The sequence below is a fragment of the Gallinula chloropus genome (assembly GCF_964237585.1).
Source record: "Gallinula chloropus genome assembly, chromosome: 2".
Classification (NCBI taxonomy): Eukaryota; Metazoa; Chordata; class Aves; order Gruiformes; family Rallidae; genus Gallinula; species Gallinula chloropus.
In genome coordinates, this window is record NC_140086.1 from 162243331 (window position 1) to 162257929 (window position 14599).

At 43.2% G+C, this 14599-nt stretch overlaps 1 protein-coding gene across 3 annotated transcripts in view; it reads right to left on the reverse strand.

Annotated features, from left to right (window-relative positions):
* Positions 1-343: 343 nt before the first annotated feature.
* Positions 344-14599, reverse strand: part of MYL3 (myosin light chain 3) — a gene marked incomplete at its 3' end in the record, with an annotated part of 41168 nt that continues 26912 nt past the window's right edge. The window contains exons 3-7 of one of the 3 annotated variants that reach the window (XM_084260527.1): positions 10717-10866; positions 9396-9569; positions 6094-6171; positions 4597-4632; positions 344-1091 (exon numbers count right to left, since the gene is read on the reverse strand). In XM_084260527.1, coding sequence (XP_084116653.1) covers positions 4604-4632; positions 6094-6171; positions 9396-9569; positions 10717-10866 — 431 coding nt within the window. Of the gene's footprint in view, positions 1166-4596; positions 4633-6013; positions 6172-9395; positions 9570-10716; positions 10867-14599 lie in introns of those variants that run through there. The other 2 variants (XM_084260526.1, XM_084260525.1) reach the window with 2 other exon arrangements.

Here is a 14599-nt window from a genome sequence, read left to right on the forward strand (position 1 = left end):
TCATATCCTGGTACTACAGCGTTCCACTATTTTCCCTCCACTAAGTTTCCACGCTGCTGGTTTGAACAATACCTCTTGCTTAAATGGAGTGTCACATATTTAGAATTCTTCAGGATTTCCCGACAAACTGTCCCAGCTTCTCCTTTTTCCACCCCAAAAGGATATAGATTAAATTTTTTAAAAGTTTTTAATCTATTATCCCCTAGAAAATGAGCCAACTTAATCCATGTCCTTTTTCACGCTTCTCAGCTTTCCTTTGCCTCTACTGAGTTGGTTATTTTTTTTTCCCCAACAGCATTTATTTCCCATTTCCCCTTCCCTCACACAGAGACAGAAGCAATGATGAAGACAGGTGACAAAGAATCCCAAGTTTTACTGCGAAAAGCTACAAGACCAGGACATTCATGTGAGAACAATTTCCAGTTTGCAGTAGGAAAGACATTTTCCTTGTTTCACAGCTCAGGCTGTTGGAATGGAAGTAATCCTGTGGAGAAGGGATGTGTTTTACCAAATATTGAGTACATTTCTGGTTTGCTTTCTTTTTCTCCTCTATGTCTTATACCTCCAAGGCTGAGTCACATGTGGACAACTTTCAATAAATGCCATGCTGATTGCTGGGCATTCTATTTTTGCTATTTTTCTTGAAAGATTGAGAGTATTCCTTGCATGTATGAGATCTAGACAAGAGATTTAGTTTCCTTTCTCCCTTACTCTCTTACAGCTATTTTTTACAAATGCAATAAGCAGAAAGAGAAAGGTCCAGTTGTTTGGGAAGGATGGAGGGGGAGGATATTGTCTGAATGACAAATACGTTTTCTGATTGATTTAGTCAAGATAAAAATTACTCCCTTTTTCTCCCCTCTCCCTTAACAATTTTCTATTGCTGTTTAAATTACATATCAGGGAAAAAATAATGAAAATGCCAGGTATTCCAGGGTGGTTTTTTTTTTCTTTCTGAGTGTATTGTATCTCCACAGAGGCCACCGACTTCCCATAAAGAAACAAGACAAAACAAACAAAAAAAAAAAAGCCCATTTATCCAAATAACTTTAGGGACAGCACATTTTGTAGCTCTGTAATGGGAATCCAGGCTGAAAAATGAGAAGACATTCCATTACACTGAAATCCAAGGCCAGCATCTGGGATTCTCGGCGCCTATCTTGTCCTAAAAATAAAGTTATTTTTAAAGCATTAGAGGAAGGAAGAAGAAACAAACAACACAACCAGGAATCAGCCTCAGTTATCCTCATGCATCTGTGCTCAGCTGATGGGCAGCAAGGTCTGCAACTGAGTGTCTCTGCACCATGGAGATGCCAACTGACATCAGAGGTCAATTGCACAATATGATAAAGTATCCTTAGTCAGTCCCTCCCAACCCAACAATCCTACAGTCATCATGTAAATGATGGACAAAACATGGACAGCAGTGATAAGGAGAGGCACTGTAGTCAAGTCAGATATAAAGCTCTGAGTCTAAAGACTCATCTTTCCAGAAAAACAGTCCACTTCCTGAACTACTAGACAGTTTCTCCTGCTTCTGTTATCCCTCAGTAGTCAGTCTCCCTTCAGCAACATGCGAGCACAAGGTTAACATCTAGACTCCAAGCAGGAATCAGATCCCAAACTATGAGCATCTGATGCAATTTGAGAGCCCCAAGGCAGTTAAAACATTCCCATACAGATGGCAAGTAAGAGTGCAAGGGAGATCTGCTCTTCTCAAGTCTGGCAGCTGCATTCACTGCATTTGTGTCTCTTCTTCAGATGAGATGAATCACTGGTCATGCTCCATCTAACTGCACCTCGTTTAGGTCAGGAAACAGAGGTACTCTGCTTTCATGCAGACACCTACCTGTAGGCATCTTAACATGATGGAAGCCTATAAGGACAATGCCAGCCACTTAAATGCTGATGCCATATTCTAGGATTTCACCTATAGTCACAAGTTCAAGTTCAAGCCACAGGGCTCAATTCACTTCCCCACACATCAGCCCCTAAAGCCACCTGAGGTATCCTAGAATACCTTGCCTGGGGGTCAGCTGCCAGAAGGCACAAGTCTGTCATGGGCTCTGCAGCACATCTGTGAGGCCATGAATATTGGAGACACTTAGAACATGTCAAACAGCAAGAACCTACCTGTGGGAGAATGAATTGAGCTTGTCCTTACACACTATGGATGTTCCCTCCAGCTGAATTGCTCCACTACTCAAGCTTCTATGTTTAAAGTTAAATAGGGTGGGTTTATAACACAAGGTCTATATTAGAGAAGTAGGTATCTGAACAACTCAGACAACATCCCAAAGATGTTCTTTGCCAGCGTTTTGGGCTGTTTGATTTGATATACAACCAAGAGTTAGGCTATGAAATAAGATTGGCTCTGCTTACCACACACTCATTCGTATGGCAGAGGAAGAGTTGTGTGCATTGCCTTCACAATAGGGAGTCTCTGTAGACCACTGCATGTATCCCACAGCCCTGCTCCACACTACAGAGGTCATTGGACCACAAGTTAGTGCTTTCTACCTGGTAAGAAAACTTAATCTCTCTTCTGGCTGTGTCTTTCCTGCTAAGTAGTGTGAGGAGCAGATGTGTAGCCAATCTGGGAGTGTTTTCTACAGCAACATCTACTGTGAAGAGCACTTGACCTCAGGAGGCTGCTGAAAAAAGGTAGTGGAAGAGTCACTAATTGAAGATATATACTGTGTTATAAATAATACATGGTACCTAAGGACAAGCCAGAGGAGAGGCTATGTATAAGAAAACTCAGTACAGAGTATTCACAGCAACTATGCTCAGAAAATAAAGGGAAAGGAAAGGACACAATTCAGCTCTTACGCTGGGATGCAGCTCTAGCGTTCCTCAAGCATGTTGGAATGGCCAAGAAACATGAACCACTACTTTATTTTTAGACTCAGATTCAGATTCCCACTGATTTCAAATCCAGTGTTTTGGGATTTGTTTGTTATGTGCTCTAGGGAAAAGGGCCATCACACTTTTAAGGATAAAGAGTGCATTTGTCTTTGCCTAAACTTGCCAACAGCAGCACAGCAGGGAGTGAAAGATGTCACCCCAAACAATGCCCATCATGGCTCATTGGGAAATGCTTTCCAAATCCATCAAAAGGAAAGAGAATTCTTTCTGGCCTCTATGTTGCAGCTCCCAGACCTGCACCAGCCTTACATAGCACTGCTCACTTGTCTTCTTCAGTGGCTGACATTGCTTCAGGTGACTAGAAAGGCTTTTGGCATCAGAATGGGAATTTCCCATGGCAGTGAGTTTAGAATGGGATTAAGGATTGAAAACATCTCTAAACCACAAGTGAGGATCATACTAACTGTGGGATTACCCACGATGGCTGTGGGCCCATCCAGATCTTTGGAATTGAAAACAGGGAGCCAGTGTTGGAAAACTGAATGCATGCTCTGAGAAGATAAATGACTTTAAGAAAGGAAACTAGACCATTGCAAGAGAAAAGCAGTCATTTCTCTCAGCCAGTTTACATTTTGTTCAATTGTGTCTTGGAACAAAAGTCCCAAAGACCTGGAGGTGACTCCTATTTAATTTTCTCCCTAGGGTGCCAGTGAACATAATCAAGTTACCACACAGCAGACAGGTCTCAGTGGGCTGGGATAATGTCAGCACCAAAAAGAAAAACAAAGCCAGGCCTGAGCAAGACAGAGTATAGAAATAAATCAAAGCAGAAGGGAAAAAAAAAACCCAACCAAATCCAAACAAGAAACCCCAAAGAAACAAAAGCCAAAACAGATCTGAAGGAAGCCACTGCTTTTCCCCATCTATCAGATGTTTTGCAGAATAGATGGAGTTGGTTAACTCTCCGGCCAGACCTTCCCCAAGAGCTGAAGAGAGATAAATAATGGTGAATGCCAGTTGAAATCAGTGGGCACCTTTTCCAGGAATACAAAAATAAGTTATGACCAGAAAATACTGGAAATGAAGTTCATCTCATTTGCAATGGTGAGACAGATACCCTTAACGGTACTGTGGCTTGGAGAACACTACTGAATAAAGCCAGAAGATGTGCTGCACAAAGCTCATGGCTTTTCCTGGAAAACCAAACCATTTGCCAGGAGATGTTGGGAGCCAGATTTAAGGAAGGCCAATAATTATCCTCCCAGTGTAGGTTCAGCAACTTAAGCATGAGTTACCTCTTCTTTTCAACTTTTCCTTGTATTTTTTTTTGTCTACTTTTTTCTGGTCACCTCAGTTCTATCTCCTTGCCTCTTCTGGGGGCAGAGACTTGTAAGTAGACATAAAAAACTGTGAATCCTTTTTGAGTTTCCTGTCATTCATAAAGGAATGAGCACTTGTTCTTTGGAAATCAAGTCTTTTTAGGATACATTATAGTGAACATCTAAAATGAAGGCCTCCAGATTTACCAGATGATTGCAGAAAGATCACCAATTTTTCTGTGTACTTAAGGAGATGAATATAACATTTTACTCATTCTTCTCCTACTTCCTTGCACAGCATGCTGAAAATATTTACTTCCTTTGATTGGTCACTTAGACATTCTTCAAGCCTATTGCAGATGCCAAAAGCAAAATAATAGGATAAGCAAGGAGGACAGAAGAGACTCACCTGGCAATCAGTTAGCCATGATATGCTTCACAAAAGCTGTAAAGAAGAGAAAGAAAAGGGTCATTTATCAATTCAGTTTTGTGGAGCTCAGTAACTCCCAAGTATCTCAGCTTGGTTGCTATTTAAATTCACTCCTCTGGTTTCCTCTGATGCAATGAAGACCACACCACTTTGTAAATAAGATTCCAGATACCAGGTGCTAAATGCTTTGTAAGTCCTTAAGATAATATATACACAGTGCAGTGTAACCAGCAGTCTAGGTAGCCAGTGTAAATGAGCCACACACACCAATCAATCCATAGCTTGCTTAATCCCTTCCCCCTGGCTGCCATGTGGAAGTGGCTTTCCAAAGTACACAGCTGTGAGAAATTCTGGGTCCTCATCTTGCAAGGCTTTCAAGGCTTCAGCACACTTGTGCTACTGAGTCAGGGGGCACTGGAGGTGCCTCTGGAGTGAACCTCCAGAATCCAGACACAGAAGGTCAGCAAGTCAGGTATCATGACTATATCTCTGCAGTACTCTCCAGTTTGCAAACAAGAAACTTCTTTCTCAGTCAAGTTAAGGTTCCCAAAATTTTCAGGGTCCATTTTTCTCCATTTAAAAAAGAATCCATTATGTATCATTTTGAAATTCAACAAGGAAATATGTTTTTCTTCCCAGTAATCCCCCCCCATGCTGTGAATCTCTCTGAATTCAGCATAAAAGTTCATGAGTCATTTGGTTTAGCTAAATCTATAGATTTCTATCCATAAACTACCTGTAGGAAATGTTTCCCTGAGCTCAAATCACTGCTATTTACAAAGAGAGACCCCAACCCAAATATTCATAAAACCTCAGTGAATACATCAGACTAGCTCAATCCCCATAGTGATGTAACAGTCAATCACCAGTTAACCTTAAGAAGGACTTGTATGAAAGCACATGTCCCTGATCCATACCAGGATATTGTGGTTTTATTGACCAGCCTGAAACATGAAGGCTTGCAAGATGAAGGAGAGAGCCAGGAGTCCATATAGTTGTGACCTAATCCTTTTAGTCTGCCTTTCTACAATAACAGTGTAATAAAATGGAAGGACTTTGGAAGGTCTTGTAAAATTCTGAGGACACCAAAGGTGATGCTGAGGATTTTAATTTCTTTTTTTTTTCTGACATTTTGATGGAAAATTCAGTGATTTTCTCTAAAGAAGACTCAAAAGGGATATGTATCTCTTTGAGAGGACAGGGAACTGTGGGAGCAATATCATGCAATTATTATTACTTTTTTAAAGACATAAATAAGAATATAGAGCCCCTGAAAGGGCCACAGCCATTCAGCTATGGTAAATACAAGTAAGCTCCAAAAGAGTGTATCAGGTGAGAATCAGAGAATCTGAATTGCTCTAAAATTTGGAAAAGCCCACCTCTTGATCTTTGGGAGTCAGATCTTCACAGATTTGCACTTCCCCAGGATAATGACAACAAAGCCTTCAAGCACACAGCCTGAGCTGTCACACCTACCTTCATAGTTGATACAGCCATTGGCATCTTCCTGACCAGCCATTAGCTTATCAACTTCCTCTTCAGTCAACCTCTCACCTGGGTGGAAAGCAAAATGCCTGTTTAATACCTGAAATCTTTTTTAAGATTTTACAAAGCACAGCTCAAAGAATCCAAGAATAAAAACAACAGTGAGATAGAAGAGGGGAAGATGCTCTCTTCAGTCTAATTTGCGGTGCTGACTGCTAGGAAAGCTACTTTTGAACTTGCAAACGGAGAAAATTTGATCTGAAAACCAGAAAGACAGAATAAATATGGAAACCCACATGATATTATGTTCACATGCTCATTCCTCTAAGAATAAACTTTCTGTAAATGCAGCATCTTGAAGGTTTTAGTAATTTTTTAACCAGGTCCTCACCAAGTAAACTCTTCATAGAGTCAACATCTCATTTGCCTCTGAGTTTGAGGTTCAGAAAGATATCAAGCTCAAACTTAGGATCAGTGATTAAAATCAGAGATCCATGCCATTTAATTATCTAAATATTAAGTGCCTATTCACCTAGAAAGCTTCATTCTGGTTAAACAGAGACCAATCTCATCTCCTTATTCTGATATTAGGCACTGATTTTAGGATGAGACCAATGAGTTCTAGAAATATAAAGGAGAAATTTCAGGGGGATTTCATAGAATCCCAGGATCATTTAGGTTGGAAAAGACCTTTAAGATTATTAAGTTGAATTGTTAAACTAACACTGCCAAGTCCACCACTAAACTATGTCCATAAGCACCACATCTATATGTCTTTTAAAGTCCTCCAGGGATGGTGATGCAACCTTTTCCCTGGGCAGCCTGTTCAAGTGATTGTCAACCCTTTCTATGAAGACATTTTTCCTAAAATCCAATCTGAACCTCCCCTGGTGCAACTTGATGCAGTTTCACCACTTGTTATGTGGGGGAAGAGAATCCCCACCTGACTACAACTTCCTTTCAGGTAGTTGTAGAGTACGAGCAGCCACCTCTTCTCCAGGCCAACCCCCCCCCCAACCCAGCCCAGTTCCCTCAGCAGATCCTCTTCAGTCTTGTACTCCAGACCCTTCACTTTAGCACCTCTATGTGCTGTGGGGTGAGGGGCTCAAAACTGAACACAGCATCTGAAGTGAAGCCTCCCCAGTGCACAGTACAGGGGATGATCATTGCTCTAGTCCTGCTGACCACACCATTGCTGATACAAGCCAGCATGTTATTGGCCTCCTTGGCCACCTGAAATCATAGAAATGAAAAAATAAAATGCATTGGGTGTGCCCTCCAACACATGCTGGTCCATTTTTCCATCACTGAAATCTGGCACAAAGGAACAAGTCCTCAGCTGACAGGAACCTGTGCAAATTCGACCAATGTTTTGAAAATTGAACAGAAAAGCAACTAATTTACAGAATATTTGGTTGTGCCTAGAATTTGACCAAATTTAGAGATGCCACACTAAGCAGAACTGTTAATTCTTAAGATTGAAGTACTTCCTATTGGTGCTTGATAATCAGACATTACCACATTGGAAATAAAAGTGTAAAGACAAAATTATATCTTTTATACTGCGAAACTCACAAAACTCCCCACAGTGGTTTCTTTGTCCCAGGCAAGGTTAGATAGGGCAACAAGCCTGACCCTGTGGGAATTTTTTTGTCATCACTGATATTGGTTCCCAAACCGATTCAATAGCATCAGTGATAAAAATAATGTCTCCCTTTTCTTCTTTCCTATGTCATTAATAGAGATGGATGTGTCATGGAATGAAAACCCCTGGGTGTAAAAGGTTTGGATTCTTTAATAGATATCCCAGGTGAAAACCCATCATTGGAATCATAGAATGGTCTGGGTTGGAAGAGACCCCAAGGATCACAGAGCTCCAACCCCCTGCCACAGGCAGGGACACCAACCTCCAGGCCTGGAGCTACACAAGGTTGTCCAGGGCCCCATCCAACCTGACCTTAAACACCCCCAGGGATGGGGCATCCACCACCTCCCTGGACAGACTGTTCCAGCCCCTCACCACTCTCTCCGTAAAAAACTTCCCCCTAATATCTAATTTAACCCTTCCTTCCTTCAGCTTCAATCCATCCCCCTTGTCCTGAATCCTTTAGTCTAAATGAAATCTCTTTTGTAAAGGCTCACACTATTTTTAAATAGTGAACAAACAGTAGTAGAAAAGCGTGATCTTGAGAAGTGCTTACAGGATTGAGGTGACAAGGTATCAGTGCCTTCTAATACAAATTGGAAACCTGTCGTTAAGTTACAGCCAAATTTTCCAGCCTGCATTCATTCCCTTGTCCTCACTCTCTGTGAAAAGTGAAGTAAAAAAATTGAGAGGATGGGGAAATATTGATCCCTCCTTTAGAAAAAGGGGCTTTCCATTTTAGAGAAGATCAAAAGTGCTTCATTGAAAAGCTTTCCTTGAGGGTACAGAATAATGGAGACAAATGTTGAAGGAATAGATGGAATTCCCAATGTTTGGATAATTTTATAGTGATAGAAATGTAATATTTACTGAGGAAGGAAGCAAGGCAGGCAGGAAGGCAGGCAGGAAGGCAGGCAGGCAGTGACGGAGGAAGTGAGGAAGTGAGGAAGGAAGGAAGGAAGGAAGGCAGGCAGGCAGTGACGGAGGAAGTGAGGAAGTGAGGAAGGAAGGAAGGAAGGAAGGAAGGAAGGAAGGAAGGAAGGAAGGAAGGAAGGAAGGAAGGAAGGAAGGAAGGAAGGAAGGAAGGAAGGAAGGAAGGAAGGAAGGAAGGAAGGAAGGAAGGAAGGAAGGAAGGAAGGAAGGAAGGAAGGAAGGAAGGAAGGAAGGAAGGAAGGAAGGAAGGAAGGAAGGAAGGAAGGAAGGAAGGAAGGAAGGAAGGAAGGAAGGAAGGAAGGAAGGAAGGAAGGAAGGAAGGAAGGAAGGAAGGAAGGAAGGAAGGAAGGAAGGAAGGAAGGAAGGAAGGAAGGAAGGAAGGAAGGAAGGAAGGAAGGAAGGAAGGAAGGAAGGAAGGAAGGAAGGAAGGAAGGAAGGAAGGAAGGAAGGAAGGAAGGAAGGAAGGAAGGAAGGAAGGAAGGAAGGAAGGAAGGAAGGAAGGAAGGAAGGAAGGAAGGAAGGAAGGAAGGAAGGAAGGAAGGAAAATATTTTATCAGTGATTTTTAGCTTCATTATTTCAAGAACTCTTTCTAGTCTCTGAGAACAATGGAGGAAGCCTTGCCTAGTTATTGTCTCCACAAAGGTTGCCCATAATGATCCAAGGTGTATGGAGAGATCTCAGGGATGAAATGACACGAGGAAAGGTTCCCCTTACCTAGTGTAGCCAAAACGTGGCGAAGCTCAGCCCCCATCACAGTTCCATTTCCCTCCTTGTCAAACACACGCAGACCCTCCACAAAGTCTTCATAGGTGCCTGTATCCTTTGTCTTGGCAATGTGCTGGAGCATGGGCAGGAAAGTCTCAAAGTCAATCATCTTGGAGTTCATTTCTACAGAGAGAGATGGGAATTAAAGCTTTGGTGGTCTGGAAGAGTTGAGGACAGAACTGTGGGGATAGAAGCCAGCTAAAGGGGAGAGAACAGCAGAGAAATATCTTAAATACAGGTGGAAGAATGGATAGTCAAAGAGGGTAAGAGATTTGTCAAAGAGAGAAATAAGAGTGATAGATAGATAGATAGATAGATAGATAGATAGATAGATAGATAGATAGATAACCCTGATACTATCTGACATATACAAATATCAAGGGAGAAAAAATGCTCTTAAGACTCCTAAGGCTGTTTTCATGCAACACAGAAGTAAGAAACTAAGCAGAAGCCAGTAAGAGAAGCTCATACCCAATATAAACTCAGCTTTGCTTTGCAGCTAAGGCAGAAGTGCTTAAAACCATATTGAGAGAGGAGTTTCAGGGCAAACAGGCAGGACCAGGGCCATGTATCCCATTTTCTTAATTCTTGGCCTTTCAAAAGCATCAGAGGGCATTTTGTTCCTCTTCCTACTGTCAGCTTCTTTCCTACCAGCTTCTTGTCCTACCTGCCACTGTGTCGTTGCCATATCCTGACATATTATAGCTGAATGAGGGTTTCATTACCAGTTCCACCTCAGTGGAAGGAAAGGACAGAGAAGTGACCTAGAAATGCCTGAATGTAGATATGGTCTGGAAGATATTTCCTTTGTTGTGAAAAGATATCCAGTGTATAGTGAATATGGGAGGGAGAGATTACTGAAACCATTACAGTCCTAACACATATTCTTGCAGAACAAGCTGTGTCCTCATAATCAGTCTGTCCCTTTGTTTCGTTGGATGTCTTCAAAATGCCTGTGCTTTTAGCAAACACATGTGAATGCCTGTCAGCAAAGCAGTTTTAAAAGGCAAAAGCTTGTCATTGTAAAACACACTGACGCAGAGGGGCCATTAAATTAATTCACCCTCCTAAATTTGAGACAATTCTATCGACTGCCAGATCACTTTTTCCCTCCCTCACTTTTCTGCTGGTGATTTGCAGAGGCTGTTCCATGTCCTTTGTTATTTCACAATTAACCTTTCCATCAGGAAAAAAAACCTGGAGACCTCAGCTGCTTCACTAATAAATCTTGCGAGTGATTCTTTTCCCAAAACAAACACAGGACACCAACCTTCTGGTTTGGGTCTGCCAAGCACTTTCATGACTTCAGCCTGGGTTGGATTCTGCCCCAAAGCTCTCAAGACATCTCCACATTGTGCGTATGTGATTTTCATCTCAGATTTAGGAGTCCGGTCAAAGAGTGAGAAGGCTTCCTTAAATTCTGGAAGGCAAAAAGATAAAAAGAAATGCATGCCATACTCCCTCAGATAAAGGCAAAGAAAGCCTTGACCTTCCCTCTTAACCCTGCCTGACCTTTTCTTGCCCTTTTTTCCCCACACACACACACAGTTTGGGAACAAGTTTGATGAGCTTTGTTCCTGCTGTTATCTGCAATGTTTGTGTTCCTCCTCCCCTGCATTTTCCAATTCAATCAAGGAATGGAACTGAAGAGGTCAAATGCTCTTCTCCTGGCATTTCCTTCTCAGCTAACATTGGAAAGGGCAGAAAACCTTCTAGAAATGATTGTTAGCCTTGAGAGCTTTCCAGCTCATCAGGAACACTCAGGATGGCACAGTATTCAAGAGCAGTTCAGCTCATTAGCTAACTGGATACTGTAATCTGCATTATACACTTAGAGAACACTGACACAGCCCACTGAGATCAAGGAGTGCCTCTATTATCAGGTTGCAAGATGTGCCATGATAACCCACTGGAAGCACAACACAACAAAGTGTCTGTGAGTAGAGCAAGGTAGAAGATATATACAAAACCTTACACTCCAACAATTGTGTTTCACAGTGTGTTTCAGGGAGCAGATCCATAAGAATCCTCTGATTTTCCTTTTATTCTAACACCTCCTCCAATGGCATCTGGAGAAGTAAGCTTTGCTATGCCATCAGCTACCAATGCCAGGCCAGACATCACATGTGAAGATGTAATTATTCCCTCCAGTGGCTTCACATCTGCCTGTTTTCCCCTGTGCACCCATGTAGAGCTCTTCCCCTTGCAAGACAGCCAGCTCCCCTCTTCTACATCCTTGTGTACATACGTCTCCTCTTCTGGCTGAAAAGAGACTCTCTTACAACTCCAAGAGGCAGTATCTTGACAAGAGCATTCCCAAGGGAAAGGGTCCCCATTCTACCACTAATTAATAGAGTCAGAGCAGAATGCCAGGAGAGACTTCCCCAGACACTAGGTTACTCAGGCTTGCCTCTTCTTGTAGGAGTTGCAGACACATTGCTGAGACAAAGGAGCATCTCAGGGCAGAACCAACAGTAGAGTAAGCTGTTATCCTCTAATGAACACACTGCATAGCTCACTGTCTACGAGTGATAACAAATGTTGCTTTGGCTTTAAAGCTGTGAATCCCTCTGTCTGTCCCTTGCCCTGTTGTTACTCTTCTGCATATGTTTCTTTCCTCTCCAAACACCATAAGGTCATTTTTCTCTCCCCCTAGACCTTGACTCATTCAACCATTCAGTCATTGACTCTGCATGCCAGATCTTCTCCCATCTTTCTCTTCTCAGTTCCCTCTCCTCATTATTTCCCTCACACACACACCTTTTCCTTTCTTCCCCTTTGCCTGTTTCCCCTCTCTCCTCCCTTCTAGTGTTGCTGGGTTTGCCTCTCTCCCTTTCTCCCTCCCTTTCCATCTTTTATCATTCCACTCCTATCTTTCTCATTTCCTTCCTCACCCAACACTTTTCCACAGTGATGCATTTCCCCATTTTGGACTAATTAACACTCCCCTTGCTTTCTTTGCATCTTTCTTTCCCTCTCTGCCTCTCCCCCTGGATCTTTGCCTCCCCCATCACTAGCTGGAGCCCAGGTCCCATTGCCAGCCCTCAATCCAGCAGAGGGCAATAGTGGATTTCCATGGGTTCCTTGCTGTGAGTGCAAGGGGGCCAGAGCCCCATTACCAGCTCTGTCCTGTGCTGGGGTGGGGTCTCAGAAGCTGAGGTGGATGAGAAACACACCTACCTCCCTGAGATACTCATCCACCCAACACTTACCTACTCTGAGACCTGAGCACCCTTCATACCACCTCCTAAAGGCTCACAATCCATCATGGTTACCGACAGTTCACATTTTCTCCCCCTTCTTTTTTTTCCTTTTAAACTTTATTTAAAATCAGATGTAACCACCTCTCACCAGAAAACTGGCTTGTGGGTTTGGAAACCCCATTTTGTCAATATACAGAAACAAACTATTTTTTTTAAATTATTATTATTTGCATTTGCATTTGCTGGCTTAATGCAAGTTTCCATCAAAGCAATGAAACCAGCATGGTTATGATCTCCTTTGTCCTCCTGCTAGCCATTAAACCACTGGCAGGAGCAGTGTATATTTTCACATGCCTAATTGCTACCTATCTTCTCATCTTGAATAGCTCATATTCATCTCCTTTCAGCAATTTAGGGGGCTGAAGAGGCCAGGAATCCTGTTTCATAAATACACATTGCCACAACCAATGAATTTCACTCACAGTTGAGGCAGGAACACATGCAGATAGGTGTGTTACACATGGCTTCACCCACAGATCATTATTCTCCTCCTGAGGCTAACATTTTGAAGGCTAACATAACACTGAGTCCTTGCAGGGAGGTAAGTCTGGCATAGCAGTCTTTCCCTTAACAAGGAGGTTCAGAGTACCCTACACGTTAGGGCTGGGAAGACCTTGAGATGTTGTGTTGTCCGTTTCTCCGCCACCAACTCAACCCAGAATCACCCGCCAGGAAACCAGCTGGGGTCAATCACAATAGGCTGACAGACAGTAATGTCTAACACATAGGATAGACTTTCTATTGATCTAGCTTCAATGGGAAAGCAGCTAAGCTCACAGAGGCACCTAGCTCCTGATATGGTGAAGACAGAGGTGGAGAGAGAGAAAGAAGTGATTATTATTGGCTGACACTGCCATCCAGTGAGACCTGGACAGGCTGGAGAGCTGGGCAGGGAGAAACCAGATGAAGTTCAACAAAAGCAAGTGTAAAGTCTTGCACCTGGGAAGGAACAACCATTTGTATCAGTACAGGCTGGGGGATGACCTGCTGGAGAGGAGCTCTGTGGAGAAGGACCTGGGGGTGCTGGTGGGTGACAGGGTGGCCATGAGCCAGCAGTGTGCCCTGGGGCTGAGAGAGACAATGGGATCCTGGGGGCATCAGGAGGAGTGTGGGCAGCAGGTCAAAGGAGGTGATCCTCCCCCTCTGCTCTTCCCTGGTCAGGCCCCACCTGGAGTGTTGTGTCCAGTTCTGGGATCCCTGGGATAAAAAGGACTGGGATCTCCTGAAGAGAGTCCAGAGAAGGGCTACAATGATGATTAAGGGCCTGGAGCATCTCCCCTGTGAGGAAAGGCTGAGTAAGTTGGGACTGTTCAGCCTTGAGAAGACTAAGGGGGGGCCTAATTAAAGTTTATAATTATCTTAAGCAGGGGATGCAGGGGGAATCAGCCAGCCCCTATTCACTGTCTGTGGGGACAGGACAAGGGGCAATGGCTGCAAGTTGGAGCACAGGAAGTTCTGCACCAACATGTGGAAACTTTTCCCCAGTGAGGGTGAGGGAGCCCTGGGACAGGCTGCCCAGGGGGTGTGGAGTCTCCTTCTCTGGAGATATTCAAGACCCATCTGGATGCTGACCTGTGTGACCTGTCCTAGGGACCCTGCTTGGGCAGGGGGATTGGACCCGATGATCTCTCGAGGTCCCTTCCAACCCCTACAATTCTGTGATTCTGTGATTCTATGATTATACCTTAGAGATTTAAAAAACAAGCAACCAACCAAATAACTAAAGAAAACAACCCCAAAAAAGAACCCCAAATAAAGGTATTGACTTCCTGATAGTTTCCAGAAAGAGGAAATTTGAACACAATTAACAGTGTAATACCCAGCTGAAAATGAACCCAGAACAAAGCAAGTACAGCTGAAACCCAGGAGAAAGGGAGAGCTGGCAGTCTT